This window comes from Anolis carolinensis, chromosome 5 (genome assembly GCF_035594765.1).
Source record: "Anolis carolinensis isolate JA03-04 chromosome 5, rAnoCar3.1.pri, whole genome shotgun sequence".
NCBI classification, from domain to species: domain Eukaryota; kingdom Metazoa; phylum Chordata; class Lepidosauria; order Squamata; family Dactyloidae; genus Anolis; species Anolis carolinensis.
In genome coordinates this window covers 1,442,682-1,466,127 of record NC_085845.1, presented here as the reverse complement: position 1 = coordinate 1,466,127, position 23,446 = coordinate 1,442,682, and the positions used below count along the sequence as shown (strand labels likewise).

Below are 23,446 nucleotides of genomic sequence, written 5' to 3'. Positions count from 1 at the left end.
AGCAAGAGAAAGAAGGGGCCATACTTGCCCGTTGGGGACTCCACAACGAAGAGGCCGCTCACCGCCCTCCGCTTCCCCGGCACAGGCCCCGCTCTTCTTCCGTTTCTGGGGCCGGAATGCGCCAGGTGCCCACAGGGGCTGCATGTTATCCCCGTGCGCTTGCCGACCCCACTCGCTGCCGCGGCCTTCAGGGAAGGGAGTGGGGCCCGGCGCAGGACGGCGAGGCCTGCGCACCTTCGTTTCAGGGAGAAGCACCGTGGCCAGTCGCCAATCAGAATGAGCCGGCGCTTTGCTCTCCTCACCTTGTTGCTGCCGCCGCCGCTGCTGCCGCTGTCTCGCTTCAAGCTGGAGGACCTATTCTCCCGCTCCCGGCGCTGCTTGGGGGGACCCTTAGTTTCCGCCTGAGGGTCCTTCTCTGGCTGCGACCGAGTCTTCTCGTTCCCTAACTCAAAGACCGCCAGAGAACTCGCGCTCGGCTTAGGTTTGGTACTGTCCGGCAAATCTGGCTGGCTGCTGGTCAGCCTCTCGTGACTCGTTTCCCTTGAGGCCGACTGCTTCTGTTCTCGCTTGGGCCCTTGTCCCTCGGGTTCTTCCCTTCTGGCTTGGCTCCTTGTCCCTGGCTTTACGGCCGGGTTGTGCTCGGCCTTCCTTCGTGACATGACCCTTTTCTTCGCTATGTTCGGTACGGACAACAAGGCCCGAAGGATAGTTTTGCTAGCAGAGGAGGCCTCCAGGTGGGGCTCTGCCGCAGGCGCAGGCGCTTTCCAAGATTCCTCCGTTTTGATTCGCCCTGGTCCTTTGCTGGGCTTTTTCTTGGGGAGAACTTGTTTTGGAGTGTCTTTGTTCACGTTCTTTTCAGGCTCCTCCTCCTTGACAGCCCCATGACTTGACACTGGGCCTTCTTCAGCTTCCTCTTTGACAGATGCTTCGGCCTTGGCTGTCGGTGAAACAAACTTCACCGCCTTGTCTTCCTTTATTTGCGCTACAGCGGCCTCAGGTTCCACCTCCACATGCTGTTCAGGAGCAGAAAGACTGCTCTCCGGTTCCTTATCGACCACTGCTGCCTCCTCGGAGACAGGGGTCTCTGGCAAATCTAGAGAGGGTTCAGTCCTTTCTGCTTCTGGAGCCACCGGCTTGTGTTCTGAGACCTGCTCAGTCCCCGGCAGTTCCTGTGCTGGAGCTTCAGCAGATGCTGCTGGAACGGCCTCAAGGCCAGAAGCACCTTGGGGAATGTCCCCTTCTGCTGCCATAGTAGAGTCTTCAGCCCCTAAGCTTTCTCTTGGAGCCTCGCCAGACAGTCCTTCTGCCAGTTCTTTATCAGAGGGCGCACTCAGTTCTTTACTGGCGCTCCCTCCTGCCGAAGCCCCTGCGTTTCCCTGTAACTCCGCCTGAGAGTCTGCTGGAACATCTTCTTTCTTCTCTGTGCTGCTGGACGACAGGGCAAGGGCTTCTCCGGACTTTTCTTCCTCAGCCTTTTCTCCTCCAGATGATGGCAAATCCACCGAAACCTCCGCAGCGCTGGCGGGGGCTCCCATTGCAGAGCCCTCTTCTGAGGTTTTGGTCTTCAGTGATTCTGACGCGGCTCCGTCGCATGCAGTTTCCTTCGCCTCCGAGAGTTCAACCTTGACTTCCGGAGCCTTCGGGTCGCTGTTGGGTTCTTCCTTGGTCTCCGGGGTTGGAGGAACGACGGCGGACGGTGATCCTTCGGGAATTGCTTTCGCGTCAGGGCTAAATACATTTAAAAAAACAGAAGAGATCAAGCTATGTTGAGAACGCCACAGTTATCAATCACCTCTTGGCACCAACGGGTGGGACTTCCTGCAACATTAGAGGTTAGCATTGAGGCACCTATCATTATTAACCTGTCAACTAAAGTGGCGTTAACAATGACTGAGCCAAATGTTAATTTACCTTTCTTAGTATGGCGTGTTACCTGAGGAGTTTCTCTGAAGGTGCCACTCAATTCACACGCATGGCATTCAGGTGGCAGGCTTCAGTTTCGGTCTGAAGACAGACAGAACACGGGGACACAGAGAGAACGCATGACTCTGCTTAGGCATAAAATTGGTTTAATATGAGGGTAGGAAAAGCTTCCTGACGTTTCTATCCACCTCCCTGTCTACGCTTCAGAAGTGCAGCCACTTAGAAGATAGTCACCTAGAGAACTAAAATGGATCAGGTTAAGGACACACAGAGTGGAAAGACCCACAGAAAAACACATATTGGCAGTGCCATCAATGCCGATTTTATTTCAGCTCTAAAAACTGGTTCCCAATCTAAGCTACTTCAAGGAGGCATTGAAGAGGACAGAGCTGAAGAGGAAAGGCCTTCCTGACAGTAAGTGCCTAAGTTTTAAGCTCTGCTGGATCTGACCCACTGGCTTAACTATCCATTGGGTGTCCAGCAACAGGCAGCTAGGCCTCCTGTGGGTGCCTACAAATAGCAGGCAAGAAGCATGGTCTTTCGTTTTCCCTGGAACAACCCTCCAAAAGGCAGTGCGGCATTTTAAGGCTGGGCCCTTTGACCCTACTTTGATGGCTTCGGAAAGGATGACTAAGCATCAGGTGTCTTTGCAACAGAAAGATCTCCTTTGCATGTTCTGCCAGCTGACAGCGGCTGCCACTCCAAAGGCATGGAACGTAAGCAAAATGTCTCATGGTGTCTTCTTTTTAAATGTACAGTGGGATGCAGAACAAAAACAAAAATGAAACTGAGCAAAAGGTAAAACCTTGAAAACAAAAGAGACACATCTATCGTTGACATCTAATGAAAGATGGCTGCTGACTGTCAAAGCAGGATTTCCAGAAGGGGTTTTCAATCCAAAAACAAGGATTGCAAGGAAATACATTGCATGCAAGAATGGTGTTTTCCAGTTGAGGTTCTGATTTCCTGAATGCCATGGCCAGCAAAGATGCGCTTTTAAAAAATCAGTGGAGTCAGGTGCATAAGTCCTATTTGATTCCACTGGGATGAAGCAGAGGAGGTGCTCCAAAAAAAGATAAAAACAAGAAATCCCTTCATTTTTTGAATGGAGCCTTCCAGTTGCAATTCGATGCAGCTCTTCTTCAAGACACGGTTGCTATTACAGAATAGTGAAAAGAAAGAAAAATGCTGAATAGTATGCAATCACTTGGGTTTGTGAGGCTGCTACATAAACTAGGAACTTTGCTTCAGATGTGCAGCATCAACTGTGCAAAGAACAATGTCTGAAGCTGTAGGAAATCTCCACAATCAGCTTTTAAAAGGCAGCATTTTTTCACGGTGATTAGTCTGAGTAAAGCAATCTTTGCTTCTTTGTGGCAAACTGAAGCAGGCAAATTTCCAAACTCAGCAGCCTGAGGGACGGATTGCAGGAACTGGTGAAACACTACTTCACTTCTCTCCGTTTTGAAATTCAAGTTTCATTCTATGCAATCTACCAGGAAAAAAAAAAGGGGGGGGGGACATCAGCACCAATCTTTCCGTTTTCTCCAAGGAATGGGAACAGTGGGCTAAAGGAATTCATATGGGAATTGGGAGGCTATGGATCTTCTCTCATAGGAGGGGAAAAAACTGTCTTGTTGCTCTGGAGAGGGCAAAAACGGAAACCCAAGAGGCACAGGAGAAAGTCAGCATTCACAGCTCAAAACACAAAAGATATACAATTCTGCAGAGTCAATGGAAAATGCCAGATTCTGTATACAAAGTACACAAACTTTAAAAAAGGTCCTTCCCTGGACTAAACAAATCCAGAGGCAGGTACCTGCCTATCACTTCATGGTGGCAGATCTCTGCTGAAGGCAATGGCTGTGTTCTTGCATCTTCTTCTTCCTCTTCTTCCTCTGGTGAAATCCAAAGAGAGAGCCAGAGCATCTGCAGCAAAGGTGCACCAAAGGGGTGCCTCCAGCTGTTCTCCACCCAAAGCCCAGTCTTCCGTTCTCTCGAGCTGTGGCTGCTGTGCGTTGGCTGAAAGAGGGCTCCCTGGGAATCTGGGGAGAAGCAGGGTCCCTCCAGAGGGGAAAGGAAGGCACTGGAAGCGTTTCAAGGCTTCTTTGAGTCTTATCTCATCAACCCCCCAAAACAGAAAGGTTGCTTATGTTTGGCCTGCAAAGCTGCAAGAGACAAGGACCGAGTCCAAAGAAAAGCCTACTTTATTTCTGCACTTGGAAGCTTTGTTTGTTCTTCTTCTTGTCATCCTGTCTACTTGCATGACAGCGAGGAAACATTCCATAGTTGTCCTATTGTAGGCTTAAGAGACTTCGTTCTGGCATAATGGGCCAGAAACACACATGAAACTGACCTCTGCAGGAACCACACAGAGCTCCCATCCCATCCCTGCCAGGAGCAGAGTTTCCCCATTGGGTGACAAGGGTGCTTCCTTCTGGGGCAGAAATTGGGTCCTGGCTGTTCCTCTCAAGCAAGGAGAATGTGCTGTGCATCATGTACCCTTACAATACCAGAAATGTGTGTTATGCTTCCCTGGCATGTGCACTACTTGACAGATAACCAGGCAAGAGAAACAGGATCACTCAGGCCCTGGAAAAAATGTTGTTTTATTAGTTGCAACATGGGATCCGTATGTAACTCTGCTTAAAATCAACAGAGGTAGAAAATAAATGACATTAGGTGTAATTTTCAAGTGCATTTGTTACACAAACAACATGTACTGTAAACTCAGTAAGTAGGCTGAATAGCTGCGTACATTTCTTTAAAGAATCACTAACATCTAAGGAAGAGAAGTGCAACTATTACTATGTACTGTGTCAAAATGCATTGCATATTTAGTATGTTTGTTGGTAACACCTTACACGGTTATTGCTCTCACCACTAGAGTGTGTTTTATTGCCCTTGCATTGCCTGATTTCAGAGAAAGCTGTGATGGTAAAAGATTTGAGGAAAAAGCCCCGGCCTCACCCTGGGAATGGACACACAAGCCAGCTGGACACAAACAAAGGCATGCGCTTTTGCAGAATGTGGATTGAAATGTCATTTCTCTGTGCTCATCACAGTTGGAAAGGACTCAATTCTCCCACTGCAAACGGTTCTCAACATCCCACCGCAGCCCATGGAGATTAACAGAAGAGAATGACACCACCCACACCTCCAAACACCTATCTGCTCCCCAGATTTGTTCCTCAACAGAGCAGGGGGGCATGAGAGAGTTCCGGAGAGAGTTGTGTTCCAGGGCATATTTCTTAACCACTACAAAGAAACCAGAACATAGAGCTCACCATGGAACACCAGTCTCCTCTATGGAGCAGCTATTTAAACCACACACACACACACACACTCACAAACACACATAAAGGGATACTTCTACTTTGGATACTTCTACAAAACCATACCTCTCTTTGTTTGGCTCTTGCTTTTTCTCCACTTTCTTCACAACTTCAACCTGTGGGGGGAAAATACACTGTTGGTACTCAAGATGTTACTACAAACTTTTCCTAAGTGGTAATAAGGACCAGAACCTTTGTAACAATAGTGGAGTAGCTGCAGTGTGTTGGATGGGTGTATTATCAAGCCTAATGAATAAAACAAACTGTAGGTTAGCTGCTCACTGCTGGTGGTATCGACTGCTAGCGACTGGTGTTGGCTGTTAGGTACTGGTGTAGCCACAAGTTCCTGCTGCTGGAGCTGGAAGCTGAAGTAAACTCTGAAAAAGCCAGGAGTGAGTGCTTATCTCACCGCACCAATCAAGGGTATCGTGGAAAAAGTTGAACTGTTTATGTTTCCCTGCCTTCCTCTTATCAAGAAATAGACTTCTCAAGGAGAGAGTATTTGTTTGCTTTTCAATGTGTGAGGATAACTGTTATGAACTATACCGTATATTTTTGTTATTCATAAGTGAATGAACTACTTTCAGTTTCTACTTTAAAGCACAGCTGAATCAGGGACACACAGAGTAAGAAAGAGCTGTTATATCCTTAACAGGATGAAGGCTAACAATCTTCCACACTCTACAAATCAAACTATTTTGATTGCATTTAATTGAATTGTACAACATACAATGACAATAAAGTTATTCTATTCTATCTCAAAGTGCGCAAACGCAGAGCAAGAAGCACACAGCAAAACAAAAGCAAAAAACAAACACCCACCTCTGCACCAGAGCTTTCCAAACATTTGATCTCAGTGACAAACCTTTTAAACATGGATTATTTCACAACACAAAATAAATTCAGTTTTACTGGCATACCGGAGGTTAAACCGATCCCTTATAAGACATATACATTCGTACACTGTAATCACGAAATGTATGGGGACACAACATATCTTTTGAAAACCTTTCATTTATATCAGTGGTTCTCAACCTATGGGTCCTTCCCCAGGTGTTTTGGCTTACAACTCCCAGAAATTCAACCAGTTTACCAGCTGTTAAGATTTCTGGGAGTTCAAGCCCACAACACCTGGGGATCCACAGGTTGAGAATCACTGATTTAGATCTTCAAAAATATGTGACAGATTGCTCATTAAGTATAGGATGATAAAAACAAGGACAAATAGGCTGAGAGATAGCTTTTATCCCAGAGCTGAGACTATATTGAACTCTGTGGTTTCACACTGATGTAGCATGAGGGGTTGTGCAATAGCGATTAGAATGTGGAAGGATGGGGTTTTGTTTTCTATTGTGCTACTGTTACATTCGTTTGTTAGATTTTTCGATATTGTTGTTATATATTATGTTTTTCATTTTTGCCTTTGTTTTTGTATTGTATTGTATTTTGCTGTTTATGTATTACTTTTTATTTCTGTGTTTTGCACTGTTTTACACTTTGCAAGCCACCCCGAGTCCTGTTTGGAGAGGGGGTGGAATATAAATAAAGCATTATTATTATTATTATTATTATTATTATTATTATTATTATTATTATTATTAATTAGTTTTTGTAATTCTACATATATAATGTGTATTGGGGATGGCATTTTATAATAATAACTTTCTTTTTTTCCCTGCCACCATCTCCCCGAAAGGACTCGGGGCAGTTTACAAGTGGGACCAAGCCCAATAATAACAAAGTTAACCAAGTAAAAACTCATTTAAAAAGGCAAAAAACATATGACAATATAATTAAACAATTAAAACAGTAAAGTATAAAAACATCATGAAAATAAACCAAAGACAATCTAAATAGCCAGAACCAGGATTATAGTGGGCATATCAAAATTAGAGGGCAGGGGCTCAGCATGAGCTTGTGCAAAAACAGATTATAGGGCTGGGGATAAAGTGCCGAGTTCAATCTGACCGTCAATTAGGTCTGGACAATCATACACAGGGTCTAACCATTTGCAAATACATACTGGAATATCCATGTTCTAACTTCTTTGTACAATGACAATAAAAAGTTATTCTATTTCACATAGACTCAGAGGTGTCTCCACGTTGTAGCCGACACACAAAGTGTCTCTACAATCAGTTTGGAAAGCCCTGCTCTATGCAGACTGCGTTCTCCAGATGGAGCAAACAAAGGAGACTTACAGGCAAAGGCTCAACCTGTGGCGACCGCGAGAATGTCAGCTGCAGCTCTCCCAAGCTGTAAGGATACTTTTTCAGGAAGCGGCACATGGATGCTGCTGACTCAGCGCTGTCCAGCTGAAGGATGGCCTGGGAAGTTCAAAAATAATACATGCAATCCCTGTATCATTCCTGTGAACCATATCCCAGCATACATGTAGACGCTGCTGCATGGACCCTTCTCTTCCTTTTTGAAAGAGGCACCAGGACTTTTATGCTCTTTCCGAGGGAGCAGGACATGCCTGGAATGCCTCCCAACATGCACACTGGTGACTGAATCCCATGTTCCAGGAGGAGGAGGAGGAGCCACACATGAGTGACACTCACCTTGTTTTTATTGGCGATGACCATGTAGTGATCCACTCGCCCAAAGCGGAGGCCAACGCAAAGGATCTCGAGTTCGGAATAGCCCTTGTCTGGCAGGTTGCCCAAGTGCACAAACTGCGGGTGCAGACCCTCCACGTTCACCTGCAAGACAGCAAAAGGCAGGTCCATAGGCTGAGCCTGGACCCACTGTTTTGCCTCTGAAGGAAGGATACTGGGGCTGCCCTCTTCAGCTTCCCCTGGCAAAGGACTCTGGGCTTGACTGGCTCTTCTCAGATGCCTGCGTTACCTGTGTTGCATGGGCATCACAAGAAAGGGCTTCAGGTGCCTCTCCTCCTTGCTTGGTCTTTTCAGAAGCTCTTTGCCTCTGTTACGGCCGTACCACACAGCCGTATAACCCAGAATATCACAACATCTGCTTTGAACTGGGATAGCTGAGTCCACACTGCCACACTGAGTCCACTGGGTTTTATTCAGCTATGTGGAAGGAGCCTTACTCCTCCTTTGGATGCTTTCAAAGCACCCACCTGTCAGGGGTGCTCTGATTGCGCTTTTCCTGCTTGGCTGGCAGAAGAAGGTTGGACTGGATGGCAGTTGGGGGTTCTTTCCAGCTCTGATTCTATGACTGCAACCCTCCTCGGAAGGAAAGGACTATTAGTGGCCATCACCAAGGCACTATTTTTTACTGCAATGTTAAGGCTCTTCGACATCAGGCAGAATGATGCAGCACCATCTTAAGCTTTCTTGCACCGTTTCTTAATATACGGAACCAAGCCCTGACACAAGAAGTCCCTGATGTTTCAGTGAGATAATTCTTATTATTTCACAAGCCAACTAAAACAAGGACTGCTATTCCCTAATGTTTTCCTATTCTAAAGTCTCAGATTCAGTGAAGGGAACCCAACTGACGCCGGGACTTACCTGTGAATTGGCCTCTTTGATCAGAGAGATAAAAATAGCCTCCTGAGGAAGAAAGAACCAAGATTTACTCCGTAAGGCAGAGCATATTGTTTGCGGGTTTGCAAATTATACTTCAAACAAAACCCAGTTTAACTAGATCTCATTTTTCTTTGTGAAGTAATGTATCAACCTTGGCCCCACTTTAGGAACATTATGCCCTTTCCCCACATTTCCTCCCCCTGAATGCATGTTACACAAAGAGTTTTCCAGTGCAATTGCCGCATGTATCTTTTGTAATGGACAATGAAAGCCTATGTGAAGACATACGCTTGTCTTCAAGGCACCACATCATTCTCAGTACAGGATAGCAAATGCCCTTGATGCTGGAGAAGACATTAGAATTTGCTTTCTTTTTATGCTAACTACCCCTAAGAATATGAATATTTGTAAGTATGGACGTATGCATGTATTTAGATGACAATTTGCAACACTGTTGGCAAACAATCATGTAATCATTATGCCAAAAGGGCACTCCAGTCTTCCAATTCCAGGGAGAATTCCCCAAGAGAGCAGTTTGATGGAAATGAATCCACAAGTGGATAACAGATTCAATCTAATTGCCAGAGCAGACCTTGTAAGGCAGCAAAGCTAACTACCGCCTGACCATCGTACATGGGATTCAATGGGTTCACTCTAGTTGGGACCAATGACCAGATGCTGGCCACAGGCGCTTATTATTGTTATTATTAATTTTATATATTCCCCACCTTTCTCCCTGTGGGGACTCAAGGCAGCTAACAATCCAACACTTAGGACACGACCTCCGACCTCCTTCCCGGCACTGAGATAATGCTAGGCTTGGTATGACTCAGTTGCACTTAGCTAAAGAGAGATCATGCGGTGCTCAAGCTGAACAGCCGTGGCTGGTTGGTAAGGACACAAAGATGACCCCTAGTACATTATGTTTCTTGTGGCTTCTTAAACACCTTAAGGACCCACCTCGTCTTTCAGGTCCTTGAATTCGGGGACCAACGAGATAGAGAGCTGGTTCTTCTCAACCCACATGGGGAAGCAGGTGTAGAACTTCACCATCAGGTCGGCCGCGTTGCGGCTGATCTCGATGTAGGCCTGCGGGAGAGGGAAGGAGCGAGACACGGGCAACTTGACTTACCGTATACGTTCACATCTTTGTTAAGACCAGGCAAAGGCAAATATTGACTTTCCAAGTGTTTTGGACTTCAACTTTCACAAGTCCTAATAGGAATTGTGAGAGTTGAAGTTCAAAACACCTGAAGGGAGGGCCAAATGACCTCGCCAAAATTAGGGTGTGCATTAGATTCGCATGATACAGTAACCTTAAGTGCTGGGCCAAAGCAAAAGGGGAAGCTGCTTCAAGAGCTCCTCTTTGAGGAGCTTTAATGGCCACGGCTGTGGGATCCTGGGACTTGTAGTTTGGTGAGGCATCAGCACTCTTGTCAAACTGAAGCCTGCATAATTCCATAGCACTGATCCAGGACAGTTAAAGTGCATTCATTCTACTGCTGGAAGATTTGGGGTTCCAACCCAATTGTTTTTAAAGAAGGAATCCTAAGCAGGCAGCACCTGTAATGGCCATATTACAAAGAGAACACTTTTCACTGCTTTTTGCGCATAACATACATCAGCAAATACTTTCTTTTTGTTTCAGGACTTTGAAAACTGAGGTGTGCATTAGATGCGATGGCGCAGCAAACTTGAATCAATACCGTTAAATAATAATAATAATAATAATAATAATAATAATAATAATAATAATAATAATAATAGGAGGTTAGGTTATAATAAAAATCATAACCTGTCCCTTTCCTGTATAGGATTCCAAGGCTGAAAAGATCTCCAAGAACACCTAACACATGCATGGGCAAACTTCAGCCTTCCCTCCAAGTGTTTTGGACTTCAACTGCCACAATTCCTAGCAGCAGGTTGTTAGGAATTATAGGAATTGAAGTCCAAAATACCTGGAGGGAGGGCTGAAGGTTGCCCATGTTTGATCTAGCAGCGCTAATCACGCGCAAGGGACCTGAAAACACTTCTGCTGCTGTGTGAGACTGTCCCGCAAGGAGGGCTGTGGCCCCGTACCTTCTTGTGCGAAGACAGAAGGAAGATGTCCTTTAGTTTCCCAAAAGGCTTGGTCAGGTTCAGGATTTCCTCCAGGCCGAGCCCTGCCTCCGGGAGGCTGGAAATCGCCACCACGCAGCTCTCCTCCACCTCCTGGGAAGCAAACCAAAGAAAAAAAGGGACTCCTGCATCAGAGTCTCCAGTGCTTTGCACATTCTCAGCATCTCGAGCTCAAAGAAGAAAAAGCTCGAGATTGGTAAAGGAATCAAACCTAGGGTTCAAATGGGAAGAGAAACCATGGGACTTAATCTGGAAAGCCCACGCATATAAATCAGGCATGGGCCAACTTGGGCCCTCCAGGTCTATGGACTTCAACTCCCACGATTCCTTACAGCTCAAGATGGATTGGGTTTTGTCAGTTTTCCAGGCTGCCTGGCTATGTTCCAGAAGCATTCTTCCTGACGTTTTGCCCACATCTCTGGCAGGCATCCTAAGAGGTTGTGAGGTCTGTTGGAAACTAGGCAATGGAGGCTTATACATCTGTGGAGGGTTCGGAGCGGGAGAAATAACTCTTGTCTGTTGGAGGCAGGTGTGAATGTTGCAATTAATCACCTTGATAAACACTGAAAAGATTTGCAGCTACAAGGCCTGGCTGCTTCCTGCCTGGTGGAATCCTTTGTTAAGAAGTGTTAGCTGGCCCTGATAGTTTCCTGCCTGGAATTAACGTTTTCTGAGTGTTGTTCTTTATTTACTGTCCTGATTTAGCCACTGAAATCCATGTGGACAATTTCAAAAGAAAGCAGGAAACTATGAACACGAACAAAATCTGGCTACCAATATTTAAAAAAAACTCTATAATTAGGAGGGCGAAACATCAAGAGAGAATGCTTCTGGAACATGGCCAAGCAGCCCGGAAAACTCACAGCAACCCAAGTGATTCCAGCCATGAAAGCCTCAAGACAGATTGTATGATATTTTTGAATGTAAAGCAATCTCTAGCATTAGAGAATGAGAACTACTGCATAGGTCGTAGATTCACATATTTGGGCCCCAAATACAACGATATTGTGGTTGCATTGCATTAATATTGGTTCTGTGAGTTCTGAATTGTTTAAAGGCGCAATGCAAACGGGGGAGGGGGGGGTGTTACCTCTTTGGCTGGTTGTTCACTTGTTTTCTTGCTATCCTCCTTTTTCTCTGTAACTAAAAAACAGAAGATTGAGTTGATCATCACAGGTGAGGAACACACATTCTATGATTAGGAAACCCAAACCTATAACCCAGGCATGGGCAAACTTGGGCCCTCCTCCAGGTGTTTTGGACTTCAACTCCCACAACCCCTAACTACTGGATGTTAGGAATTGTGGGAGTTTAAGCCCAAAACACCTGGAGGGCCTAAGTTTTCCCACACCTGCTATAACCTAATCTTTATATTTCACCAAACTTAAGTATGTGGGGGGAAACCATTAATCTCAATTAAAATACTAGTCGTCCCTCCACATTTTGCTTTTGGATCAAGGGTTTGATCCAAAGTGCTCCCTCCAGTTCCTAGAAGTCTTGTCAATGGGGAAAAAGCACCCATCAGTTCTTTATTCATGGTTTCTCACATTCACAGAGGTCGCTCAACCCAAGCAAAAGTGGAGGGAGGCTCACAAAGGGACTGTATTATCTGACACATTTAAGGAACGAAATGAATGAAAAACTACCGGTGGCTTTCTACTACTGTGCTATAGAGTGTTCTAACCTACTGCATTTATTGTGTGTGGTTTACTCATCATACAGTGGCAGATAGAGAGATGATGCGGAGGGTGACTCCTGCCCAGACCATTATTGGTTGCCCTCTTTCTCTCCTCTTTGGAAGAACTTTGTATGTCTCGCTGCCTTAAAAAAAAACTCAAAATATTCTTAAGGATCTATCTTACCCTGGATATTCTTCTTTTGAATGATTACCAAGTGGCAGATGGTATAGGATGATAAAAACAAGGACAAATAGGCTCAGGGGGAGCTTCTGTCCCAGAATTGGGACGATACTGAATTCCATGGTTTCATACTGATGTGGCACTACGGGTTGTGCAATAGCAATTTGAACATGGAAAGATGGGTGTTTTTGTAATTCTATATATATAATATGCATTGGGGGTGGTATCTAATTTTGTTGCATGATGTACAATGACTTCCAGTGGGTCCCAACCTGTGGTCAGTGGACCACCAGTGGTCTGCTGCCTCATTATCCGTAGGTATTATACGGACACAGCCCAATGAAAACAATTTTTTTCTAGGTTTCTTGGTTTTTAGGCCTGTTCCTGGGGTTATTTGGGGTGCTCATTCAGAAAATGGCATTGGATAGACCACATCAGCTCTAGATTATTAAATATGGTTTTCTGTGGGCGAGCAGATGGCGACTACTGGATGGCATATGTTCTGCATCAGAAACTAGAGCGGATGTGGTCTATCCAATGCAATTTTCTGAATCAGGTCCCCAAATAACCAAAATGAATCTACAGTTGATCAAAAACTGATTCAGAACCCTTTTGGTACTAAATGTTGGAGTGGTCCCTGGTCAAAAAAAGCGGGGAACCACTGTTCTATTCTATCTCAACGTGGCCTTCCTCCAATAAGCAAGGCTAGGTCATCCTTGGGGGTTGAGGGTTCAGTTCAGGAGGCAGCTCTTTCGCCTAAGACGCAAGCACCACAGCCACACTAGCCAAACTCCCCTTCCACAGGCTTGCCACTCGCCCAAATGATCTCCCTGCTCATCAGGAATTTATTCCTAATAATGTTCAAGTGGAATCTCTTTTCTTGCCATTTAAACCAATGGCTCCATGGAGACCTAATCTCCAGGGCAGCAGCGTGAAGGAAGCCTGCTCCCTCGTCCACCATCCCTTGCTGCTGCAGTGCCTTCTCCGCCCACCCGCTCCCAGGACACCGATTGCCCAAGAAGGCCAAATGGACATAAGATACAGCAAGCCACTGGAGGATTTGCAGTCAAAGCCTAAACCTTGGTCCCAGAAGCAAACTCTGAAGCAGGCAGCTCTCGTCTGTCCGGCTCTCCAACGCCAGCACTGCTCTTTGCAGCAGGATGTGCAGAAGGCGCTGAGGGCGGTGCAGACGGAGAGGTGCTTTCACTACATGTGCTTTATAGCGATCAGCCATTGGTACTTTGAACCCATCCGATGGAATAGACTAAAACTGGAATTAAATTTTTATGGTTTTTAGTAGGATTGCAGGCTTTGTTTTATGATGTCTATCTCGTTGCATGGTCTTCTATGGGCAATTGAATATTTTGCATAGGTTCGAAACAGCCCTGAGTCCTCTTGGGGAGATAGGGCGGTATATAAATAAAGTTTTATTATTGTTATTATTATTTTATTAGAGATACCTGGGGTGGGTTTAGGTTTCTCAGGTTTTTTCTCGTGTTTGGACGATCTCTGGGGGTCCACCACCTTGCTCTTTATGACTTTTTTGGCGTCCTCTGACTTCTTGGATTCTAGAGGCTTCTTCTGCTTCACAGCAGCCTTCTTGGGATCGGCAGCCTTCTTGGGATCGGCAGCCTTTTTGGGCTCAGCAGCCTTCTTGGGCTCAGCAGCCTTTTTGGGCTCAGCAGCCTTTTTGGGTTCAGCAGCCTTCTTGGAATCAGCAGCCTTTTTGGGCTCAGCAGCCTTCTTCTGAGTCCCAGCTGCGTTCGTGTTCCCAGCCTTTAGGGTCTTTACAGGCTTCTTGTCGCTGGCCTTTGCTGTGGTGAGGAAATGGCATTTGTTCACAGGATTGCAAAACTCTGCCCACACAGTATGGTTGGGCTTAATCTGAGCTTTGCTTAACTAGCCGAGTTAAATCATTATCTAATTCAGAAAATTCCACAGCATCCCTCCTGCCTGGCCCTGATACACCTTCCTTGTGGCCCTGATACCACGGACACTCAATCAATGCCTTTGCTTAAAAGGATGGCAGACCAGGAGGAGGACAGACCAACTCTCCTTACATTTTCCTCCCATCTGCAGCTAAAGGAATAGGGAGAGGGAGGGAAAAGCCGCATCTGACTCACAGGCAGAAGCTTCTGTGGCCGCAGGTTTGTCCGGGTTTGCCACAGGCTTCGTTTGGTCTTTCCTAAAAAGAAGAAGAAAGGATAGACTTTAACAATACAGCCACAAAGCTGGAAGGAGGGAATGTGGCAAAAAGGCTGGGTTAAGGCAGAGCCACACTTACTTTGTGCTCAGAGGAGGCTTCTTTGTGCTCTTCTGGCTTCCTTTGTTCTGGAATTCAAAGAATACCTTTACTGTTCTCCTCAAGGCAGGGCTTCTGTCAAGAACATGTCCATGCGTACAAACTCTCCACCCCTATAAATAATGTCAAACCCCATTCTCAACTATTAAACAGGAAAGCAAAGGGCAGCTCTTGCGATTTCTAAGCATTACTATCCTGGGCTAGACACTGATTTTGATTTCACCGATTGTTCTTTTGTGGTGACTCAGAGCGAAATGTGCAGCCTGACCATCCAATCTGTATAGATACGGTAGCTGTCTCATCGATTCTTTTGGAGCACAAGGAGGAAAAGAAACCAGCTAAGTTTGGTGAAACTGCTTCTGTCAATGCAGGTGGAAACATCACAGAATGCCCATGAAGAGGATCCATTGGCGAGCATCCTTTGAGTTAATTAACTTAACCAATTACAGATCCACCGAATAGTAGCCTAGCCTAGCCTACACTGGACTAGTTCACTTGCAAGAAGGTCACGGGGGACTCTGTCGAAGGTCTTCCCAACATCGAGATCTGCTCCATCCACAGCATTCCCTACATCTACCAAGCTTGCAACTCTATCGAAAAAGAGATGAGTCTGGCATGCCTTGTCTTTGAGAAATCCATGTTGACTTTGAGTGATCACAGCATTCCTTTCTAAGTGATTGCAGACTGCCTCCTTCAGGATCCACTCCAGGATCTTTCCTGGTCTTGATGTCAGGCTGACTGGACACTGGTCACTGTTTGGTCCCTCTTTTTTTCCTTTCTTGAAGATTGGACATTTGCCATCTTCCAGGCTTCTGGGACTTCTCCTGTTCTCCAAGAATTCTCAAGGTTTGCCAGTGGTTCTGAAATGACTTCTGCTGGTTCCTTCAATACTCTTGGATGCAGTTCATCTGGCCCTGGAGACTTCATTTAGAGTGACCAGGTCTTCCTACTTCTGTACCTATTTTGGGTTGCATTTCCCCTACTGCCTTGTCCGCCTTGTATTGCTCAGAGTAAATACTGATTTCCTTTTGAATCCTAGTCTCCCATAACTAAATACCACTACAATGGCTCTCTAGCACCCATCCATATGATTTAATATTCTACTTGGCAGTGTTGTTGTAGACAGGTCACGTTCTTATGCTGTTGCAAAGCCATCCTGAAACTGAGCAGGAGAAAGGGTAGTGCACCAAACATTATCTCTGTTTCATCATTTACAGCTGTTGTAGCCCAGCCTCCATCTGAGCTGTAAGGTGAGCCTGAGGTCGGGCCTGTTCAGCCTGTGAGTGTCCCTGCACCTGGCTTGTCAAAGGACTCTGGGTTTGGGCCTGAGATTCCTGTTCCTATGCAGCCAGAGTCTGCATTGGATGAAACTGCTGTTCCAGGCCAGCCAGAGTTTGTCCCAGTGGATTCTGGGAACAGAGACATAATGGTTTCAAGCAGCCAGATGGACATTCTAGTTTGGATTCTAGTTGTGATAAAGTTAATGCGCTTGACAGAAAGAAAGCGATATATCAGCAGAGAAGAGAAAGGGAGGTTTTCAGGCACAGCAAGAGATTGTTATTGAAAAAGAATAATGAGCAAACTGCCCACAGGAAGAGCCCTTGAGTTTACCCTTAGGAAGAGCTGCTTTCTGTCAGAGATTCAGAGGTGGTAACTTTGCTCATTGAGGAGAGATCCCTGCTTCATGCTTCAAGCATCCTCTTCCATGTTTCTGTGGACTTCTATGTCAATTTATGCAGTCTTGTCCTTTGAATCTTGTTCCAGGTTTTGTCCTTGCTACTGAGGATTTTGGATTATCCAGTTCTTGTCCTTGTAAGTTTGCAGTTTGGATTTTCTGCTCCAGTTAAGATCCTGCCTTGTGTTCCAGCACTGATCCTGTTCCTTGGACCAATGTTGGTGTTTGATTCCTGCGTTCCAGTTTGATCCTGTGCCTTGGACTAAGTTTGATATTCTGTTTGGACTCTGAGCTTCTGTGTGACTTGCTTCAAGATTATAAAGTAATTTGTACTTTGTGGACTTAAGCCTGATTTCATTGACTTTGAACTCTGATTTGCTACTGCTTACATACAATCTTCAATAAACAGCTTGCTTGCTTATATTCCGGGGCTCCATTGTGGTTCTGAGGTGCCTCGGCAGCCTAGGGCAGCAACAATAGCCCACCGTGGGCATGAATCCTAGTCAGGCAGGCACTGTGGGATTCCTGGCTGCAGCAATGGCACTTCAAGCGAACCCTGATTCACTGCAACCTCCCTTTTCCTTGCATCCGGAGGAGGGAGGCCTTCCTTCCCCTGAGGGCTGCTTCTCTCCAACCAGGCTGAAGACACTGCCCTTTTGCACCTCAGAAACAAGCACCAAGCCATGGTTCTGCTCACCTGACTGGGCGGCGCCTTGGGCTTTTCGGCCACCGCTATCTTCACGGGCTTCTCGTTCACCAGGACTGGAGTGGTTTCTGCGTATTTGACAGCTGCTATCACCGCCTCCTTGTAATTCATTTCAAGGTAGGCCTAAGGAGGAGAGAAAGTCTGTTTTTTAAACATTTGCTGCACTGAAGGGCCTTTCTACTTTTGGGAATCCCCCTTGAGAAAAGGAGACACAGAGAGATATAAACCAATCTTATGCCCAAAGATCCCAGGGTAAGAAGAAAAGGTTAACATATCAAGATCTCTTCAAAAACGTACATGGAGAATAGAGAACCAAAACAAGAGAACAATTAATTGCAGAGGGTTTTGGCTTCCAGTGGTTTTCTTATTTACAGCTAATGGAGAGATTCAGACAAGACAAGCAGTCAGTTGGTTTTGAAATAAGCAAATTGGAATTTGAGTAACAATTATGTACCAACGATAAACATTTAATTGCTAAAATGTATAAAATATTATTGAAATGGGAAATGGCAGATGAGCAAGTGAAAGACTGCATGATAAAGTGGGCACAAAATGTGGGGCACAATATAATGTTGGAAGAATGGGAAAACGTGGAATAAAGGATTACAATTCACATTATGTTATAATTTGAAAGACAATTTCTATAAAATGATGTACTGGTGGTATATAACACCTGAAAAACAACCTAAGATATAGAAAAAGAACTCCAATATTTGCTGGAAATGTAAACAGCAAGTGGGGTCCTTCTATCATATGTGGTAGACATATAAACATGCCAAGAAATATTGGATCCAAAAACACAGTGATCCAGAAATTTTTAAGGGGAAGCATTCAGCTAAAACCGAAGACTTTTCTACTTAATAACCAGGATAGACTATGGCAATAGGACCACAGCAGCCAGAATACTATACACACAGAAATGGAAGAGTACAATACTAACAACGGAGGAATGGATAATAAAAATGATGGACTTGGCCAAAATGGACAAATAAACATAACTACAAAAAAGAAAGGACATTGAAAACTTTTTTGTAAAAGACTGGAAACCCTTTATTCACTTTTTGCATGAATAAGAGGACTTGCCAATTCTGAATCTTGAAGAATAAATTAAAGTATTTTTGTTGATGTTGTTATATGAGAAAAGAGTAGTATAGAGAAGTCTAGAGGATGAAGCATTTGATATTAGCTTTCTTTGTGACTCGATTGGGATAGTCTGGTGGTCACCTATTCCCCCCCCCCTTTTTTTAACCGCCCTATTTTTATTTTTTTCCTTTTTCCTTGTTTTTAGCGAGAGAAGGATGTATAAAAACAAAGAGTGCAGACAATAGCAATGTTACACGGAAATGGAGTGTGTGCATATATGAGCATCTATGGAAACTAAGTGTAAGCAAGATATTGTAAAGTTGAAACAATAAAAATATTGGGGGGAAAGAGAAAAGGAGACACAGAGAACTGCCAATTGTGGGTGCCATCCCTGGAAAGGGGCAGGTACATTGTCTTGCTTTTCATACTAGCTTTGCAATGCAGGGGCAAGACTTCCTGGATTCCTGCTAATAGTAATAATATTCAGAAAAAAGAACAGGCCTTTTCTAGCAGGCCACTAGTTGACGAAACACCTCCCAATCTTAATTCAGAAAACAAAGGTAAACTATAATCTGAAGTCAGTCAGGTCTCTTCCTACCCTAGGATTCTATTACAGTAGTCTCGCTTATCCAATCTTCGCCTATCCAACATTCTGTATTATCCATGCAATCTGCCTTTTAGTAGTCAACGTTTTTGTAGTCAATGTTTTCAATACATAGCGATGTTTTGCCGCTAAATTCGTAAATACAGTAATTACTATATAACATTACCGTGTATTGAACTGCTTTTCCTGTAAATTTCTTGTAAAACATGGTGTTTTGGTGCTTAATTTGTAAAATCATAATGTAATTTGACGTTTAATAGGCATTTCTTTAATTCCTCATTAGCCTACATTTCACTTATCCAACATTCTGCCAGTTTGTTTATATTGGATAAGTGAGGCTCTACTGTATTATAATTATTATTATAAAGCAGAGGCTGAATGGCCATCTGTTGTGAGTGCTTTGATTGTGCTTTTCCATTATGGAAGGAGGCGGTTGGACTGGATGGCCCTCGGAGGTCTTTTCCTACTCTAGAATTCTATTATTATTATTATTATTATTATTCAGAGGATAAATGGCCATCTGTCAGGAGTGCTTTGATTGTGCTTTTCCCTGATAGCAGAAGGGGGTTGGACTGGATGGCCCTCAGAGGTCTCTTCCAACTCTAAGATCTTGGAGAACATTGAAAGAGAGGAAGAACTGAATTTCCTAGTATTCTCTTGAAACAGGTTTTTATTGATGTTATATGGAAGCGGCTCCTACCAAAAGGGAGTGGAGAACCCAATAAAGGAAAAGCTTTTATCCTCCTATTTTCATTTTGGCAGGAAACAAAGAGAAGAATAAAGAAATAGCCACAATCTCTGTGTATCAGGATCTGAAAAAATAGTTCTATAAGAAAAAAAGCCCCAGTCAGGGAAAGAAAGGATGAAGTGCTGGCATTGAAAACAGAGCAAAACAAATATAATTTCAGGTGACCCGGCACAGACCCTGCTTGCTGTTCAAATACTGCCTACCTCAGTCATCTGAGATAAGAGAAAAGATGGGATTATTGCACAGAAGTGGTACTTTAGAAGCATAGTAAGTACTTACCTCTTTTTTAGAGTGAAGAACTAAGATATTACTAACTTTCCCAAAGGGCTGGACAATCTTTTTGATATCTTGCTCTGTAAAGCCGTCATCCGGTAAGTCCGATATTCGAAGAACTGTGCCACTACTCCAGGCTTTACTCGACAAAAGCTACAAATGAAAGCTACATTTCAATCTCTTTACTTGGTTCATGAGCATTCAGTGTTTTAAAATAATGTTTTAAATTAAATTGACTGATTTAGGGGTTCTTACTTGTTCACATTCTGCCATGGGCACAAAAAGAGCTCAGGCAATACAAGGAATTTAAGAGTCACACAGCAAAGCCACAATGGGCCAAAGTCTCTTATGTGTATCACATCAATTGACAATTGACTAAAATGTTCAGAAAAGGGACTGCGTAAAAAGAAGATTCTGTCCCTGTCTGGCACGGCTAACAGAAGGCAGAGGCTGGCCATTCTCCTGAAAGGACTGGTGATTCGTTGCTGAGATACCTCACAGGGTCTTTCCTCTGCCAGAAGGGACTCCAGAGCGCATTGCCCCCAAGGTTAACCTTAAAGAGCCACTGTGTGCTTTAATATAGTTTACATGTTTGGTTGATTAATCTCATTTTGAATTTACCAACGTTTTCTTTTAGTTCTTACAAGCTGCTCTGAGAACTGGAGAAAGGGTGGGATACAAATAGACCAATAAATAGTGGGTTGCTATGAGTATTCCGGGCTGTATGGCCATGTTACAGAAGCATTCTCTCCTGATGTATCACCTACATGTATGACAAACATCCTCAGAGGTAGTGAGGTTTGTTGGAAACGAGGCAAGCAGGGTTTATATATCTGTGGAAGGTCCAGGGTGGGAGAAAGAACTCTTGTATGTTGGAGGCAAGTGTGAATGTGGCAATTTATCACCTTGATTAGCATTGAAAAGTCTTGCAGCTTCAAAGCCTGGCTGCTTCCTGCCTGGGGGAATCTTTTGTTGGAAGGTGTTAGCTGGTCCTGATTGTTTCCTGTCTGGAATTCCCATTTTCTGAGTGTACTGTCCTGATTCTAGAGTTTTTTTTAATACTGGAAGCCAGATTGTGTTCATGTTCATGGTTTCCTTCTTTCTGTTGAAATTGTCCACATGCTTGTGGGTTTCTGTGTTCTCCAATAATATGTTGTGTCCAGTTTGGCTCTGCTGTGGCTGACTTCTCTGGCTGAATTAGTCTGCACTGCCTTTCATGTTTCTTGATTCGTGCATTTGGTGGTCCCTATGTAGACTTGTCCACAGTTACATGTTATACATTCACACTTGCTTCAAACAAACAACAACTATTTCTCCCACCCTGGACACTTGTCCATATACACTTCACTTGCACCACTTTCAACAGATCCTCTAAAGATGCCATTAGCCACAGATGCAGGCGAAACATCAGGAGATAATGCTTCTGGAACATGGCCATACAGCCCGGAAAACTCACAACAACCGTGAAAGCCCTTGATAACACATAGACCAATAAATAAATAAATAAATAAATACACAATAGCCGAGACTATTGGAGCCTGACACAGGTTTATCCCAAGACCTTCAAGGCTTCTTGTCATTAAAAAACCTGTTTCCATTTTTGGTGCTGGAGGGAAAGACCTGATGCCTCGCACGGGTGCCTTGCTGCAACAATGGCTCAAACCCTCTGCCCCAGGAAAAGGCCACTGACCCAGTTCTGAGGCGTGGAGGGGCTTTTTTTGGATGCCGTCGCCGGGGTACTGGAAGGTGCCTTCTTCTCCTTCCCTGTGGCTGCTGGTCCTGCTTTGCTGGGTTCCTTTGCAGCATCGGGGGGGTTTTCTTTAGCATCCGCTGAGGCTGTCTCAGTCTTCAAAGTGCTACTGAGGGGTTTCTTCCGACTTGCAACAGACTTCTCTCCCTCCGCCAGCACCCTCTTTCTTCCCGGACTCTCTCGGCTAGAGGCCTGGTAGGGCTTGTGCTTAAGGGACTTTTTTACAAAATGTGGATCCAAGCGTCTCCCCAATGCTCCCAAGGCCCTGTCTGTGAAGGAGGGAGAGGAAACACCTACATAAAGTTTCTACAGCATGGCAATACTGGCTCCAACAATGGCGAGGAAATACCGTAGAGACAAAGGGTTATACAGCGCTTGTTGGCCTGCATGTGTCCACCCCGCAGCATGGAGTTGCTTAGGCCTAACCAACAGTGGTGCAGGTACTAATTTTCCTTCCCTTGGATAGTCAAGCATCCTGGAAAATTCCCTATTACTGGCAAATAATAAATAAGTCTTCTCCCTATGCAGCCGTGTTGGCTGCCCAGGATGTGGCTCCAAGGCGCAAGGAGCTGGGGATCACTGCCCTTCACATCAAACTGAGGGCGACAGGAGGAAACAGAACAAATACTCCTGGACCTGGAACTCAGTCCGCCCTTAGGGCTTTGGCTCGACCTGGCATGAAAATTGGGCGTATTGAGGATGTCACTCCCCATTCCTTCAGACAGCACCCGCAGAAAGGGCGGTCGCCGTGGTCATCATCTGTAAACAGGAGCTGTTATCTTTCATCATTAAAGATTTCCAATATATTTTAAAAAGTGGATATGTCTCTTAATGAGACGTGCCACATTTATCACAGAATGTCTACGCCTTACAGCACTGGAGAAATTACACTGTTTAGCCGATATTGCACCACCTGATATCCGTGGGGAAATAGCAGCCTGTAATGAAAGGACCAAGGCATTGACACCTCCGGCCCATCCTCTGTTCCGATATCAGCCAGCGAGCCAATGCCTTAAATCAGGAAATAGCTTCCTAAGATCTACAGAGATACTTGCAGGAATTCCTCAGCAAGTGGGAGCCCAAAAGTGGCAGGCTAAAACCCGGGACCTCACTCAATGGCTGACACTGAATGAGATTCCCCTCTAGACACCCAGAAGACTGGGCAACTTGGAAGGCGCTGAACAGGCTGTGCTCTGGCAACACGGGATATAGAGCCAACTTTAGGAAATGAGATCTCAAAGTGGGGTTCACGACATGCGAGGGTGGAGAAGAGCAAACCACAGAGCACTTGCTGCAATGCAGCCCGAGCCCTGCCACATGCACCATGGAGGACCTTCTCACAGCAACACAAGAGGGACTCCAAGTGGCAAGATTCTGGTCAAAGGACATTTGACATCATGCCACGTTTTTAACTTTGTTTATGGTTTTTCTCTACATTATATCTGTATTCTCAATTCACTTCTGACACAATAAATTAATTTCAGGAACTTCAATCCTTCAGGCTTTTCTACACTTTGACCCCACTGAGGAGCAGGTTTTGAAAACAGCATGCCTAGAAAAAAACACACAT

General features: G+C 44.8%; 1 protein-coding gene across 3 annotated transcripts in view; it reads right to left on the bottom strand.

The window, feature by feature from the left end:
* The window catches only part of znf638 (zinc finger protein 638), a 56,693-nt gene that overhangs the window by 15,063 nt on the left and 18,184 nt on the right, over window positions 1-23,446 (bottom strand). For 2 of the 3 annotated variants that reach the window (XM_062983139.1, XM_062983138.1), the window contains exons 6-19: window positions 21,817-22,145; window positions 20,133-20,279; window positions 17,410-17,541; window positions 15,020-15,066; window positions 14,859-14,920; window positions 14,196-14,549; window positions 11,967-12,019; window positions 10,838-10,969; window positions 9,719-9,847; window positions 8,741-8,782; window positions 7,823-7,963; window positions 7,460-7,585; window positions 5,325-5,374; window positions 303-1,728 (exon numbers count right to left, since the gene is read on the bottom strand). In XM_062983139.1, coding sequence (XP_062839209.1) covers window positions 303-1,728; window positions 5,325-5,374; window positions 7,460-7,585; window positions 7,823-7,963; window positions 8,741-8,782; window positions 9,719-9,847; window positions 10,838-10,969; window positions 11,967-12,019; window positions 14,196-14,549; window positions 14,859-14,920; window positions 15,020-15,066; window positions 17,410-17,541; window positions 20,133-20,279; window positions 21,817-22,145 — 3,170 coding nt within the window. The remainder of the gene's footprint in view (window positions 1-302; window positions 1,729-5,324; window positions 5,375-7,459; window positions 7,586-7,822; window positions 7,964-8,740; window positions 8,783-9,718; window positions 9,848-10,837; window positions 10,970-11,966; window positions 12,020-14,195; window positions 14,550-14,858; window positions 14,921-15,019; window positions 15,067-17,409; window positions 17,542-20,132; window positions 20,280-21,816; window positions 22,146-23,446) is intronic. The other variant, XM_062983140.1, reaches the window with a different exon arrangement.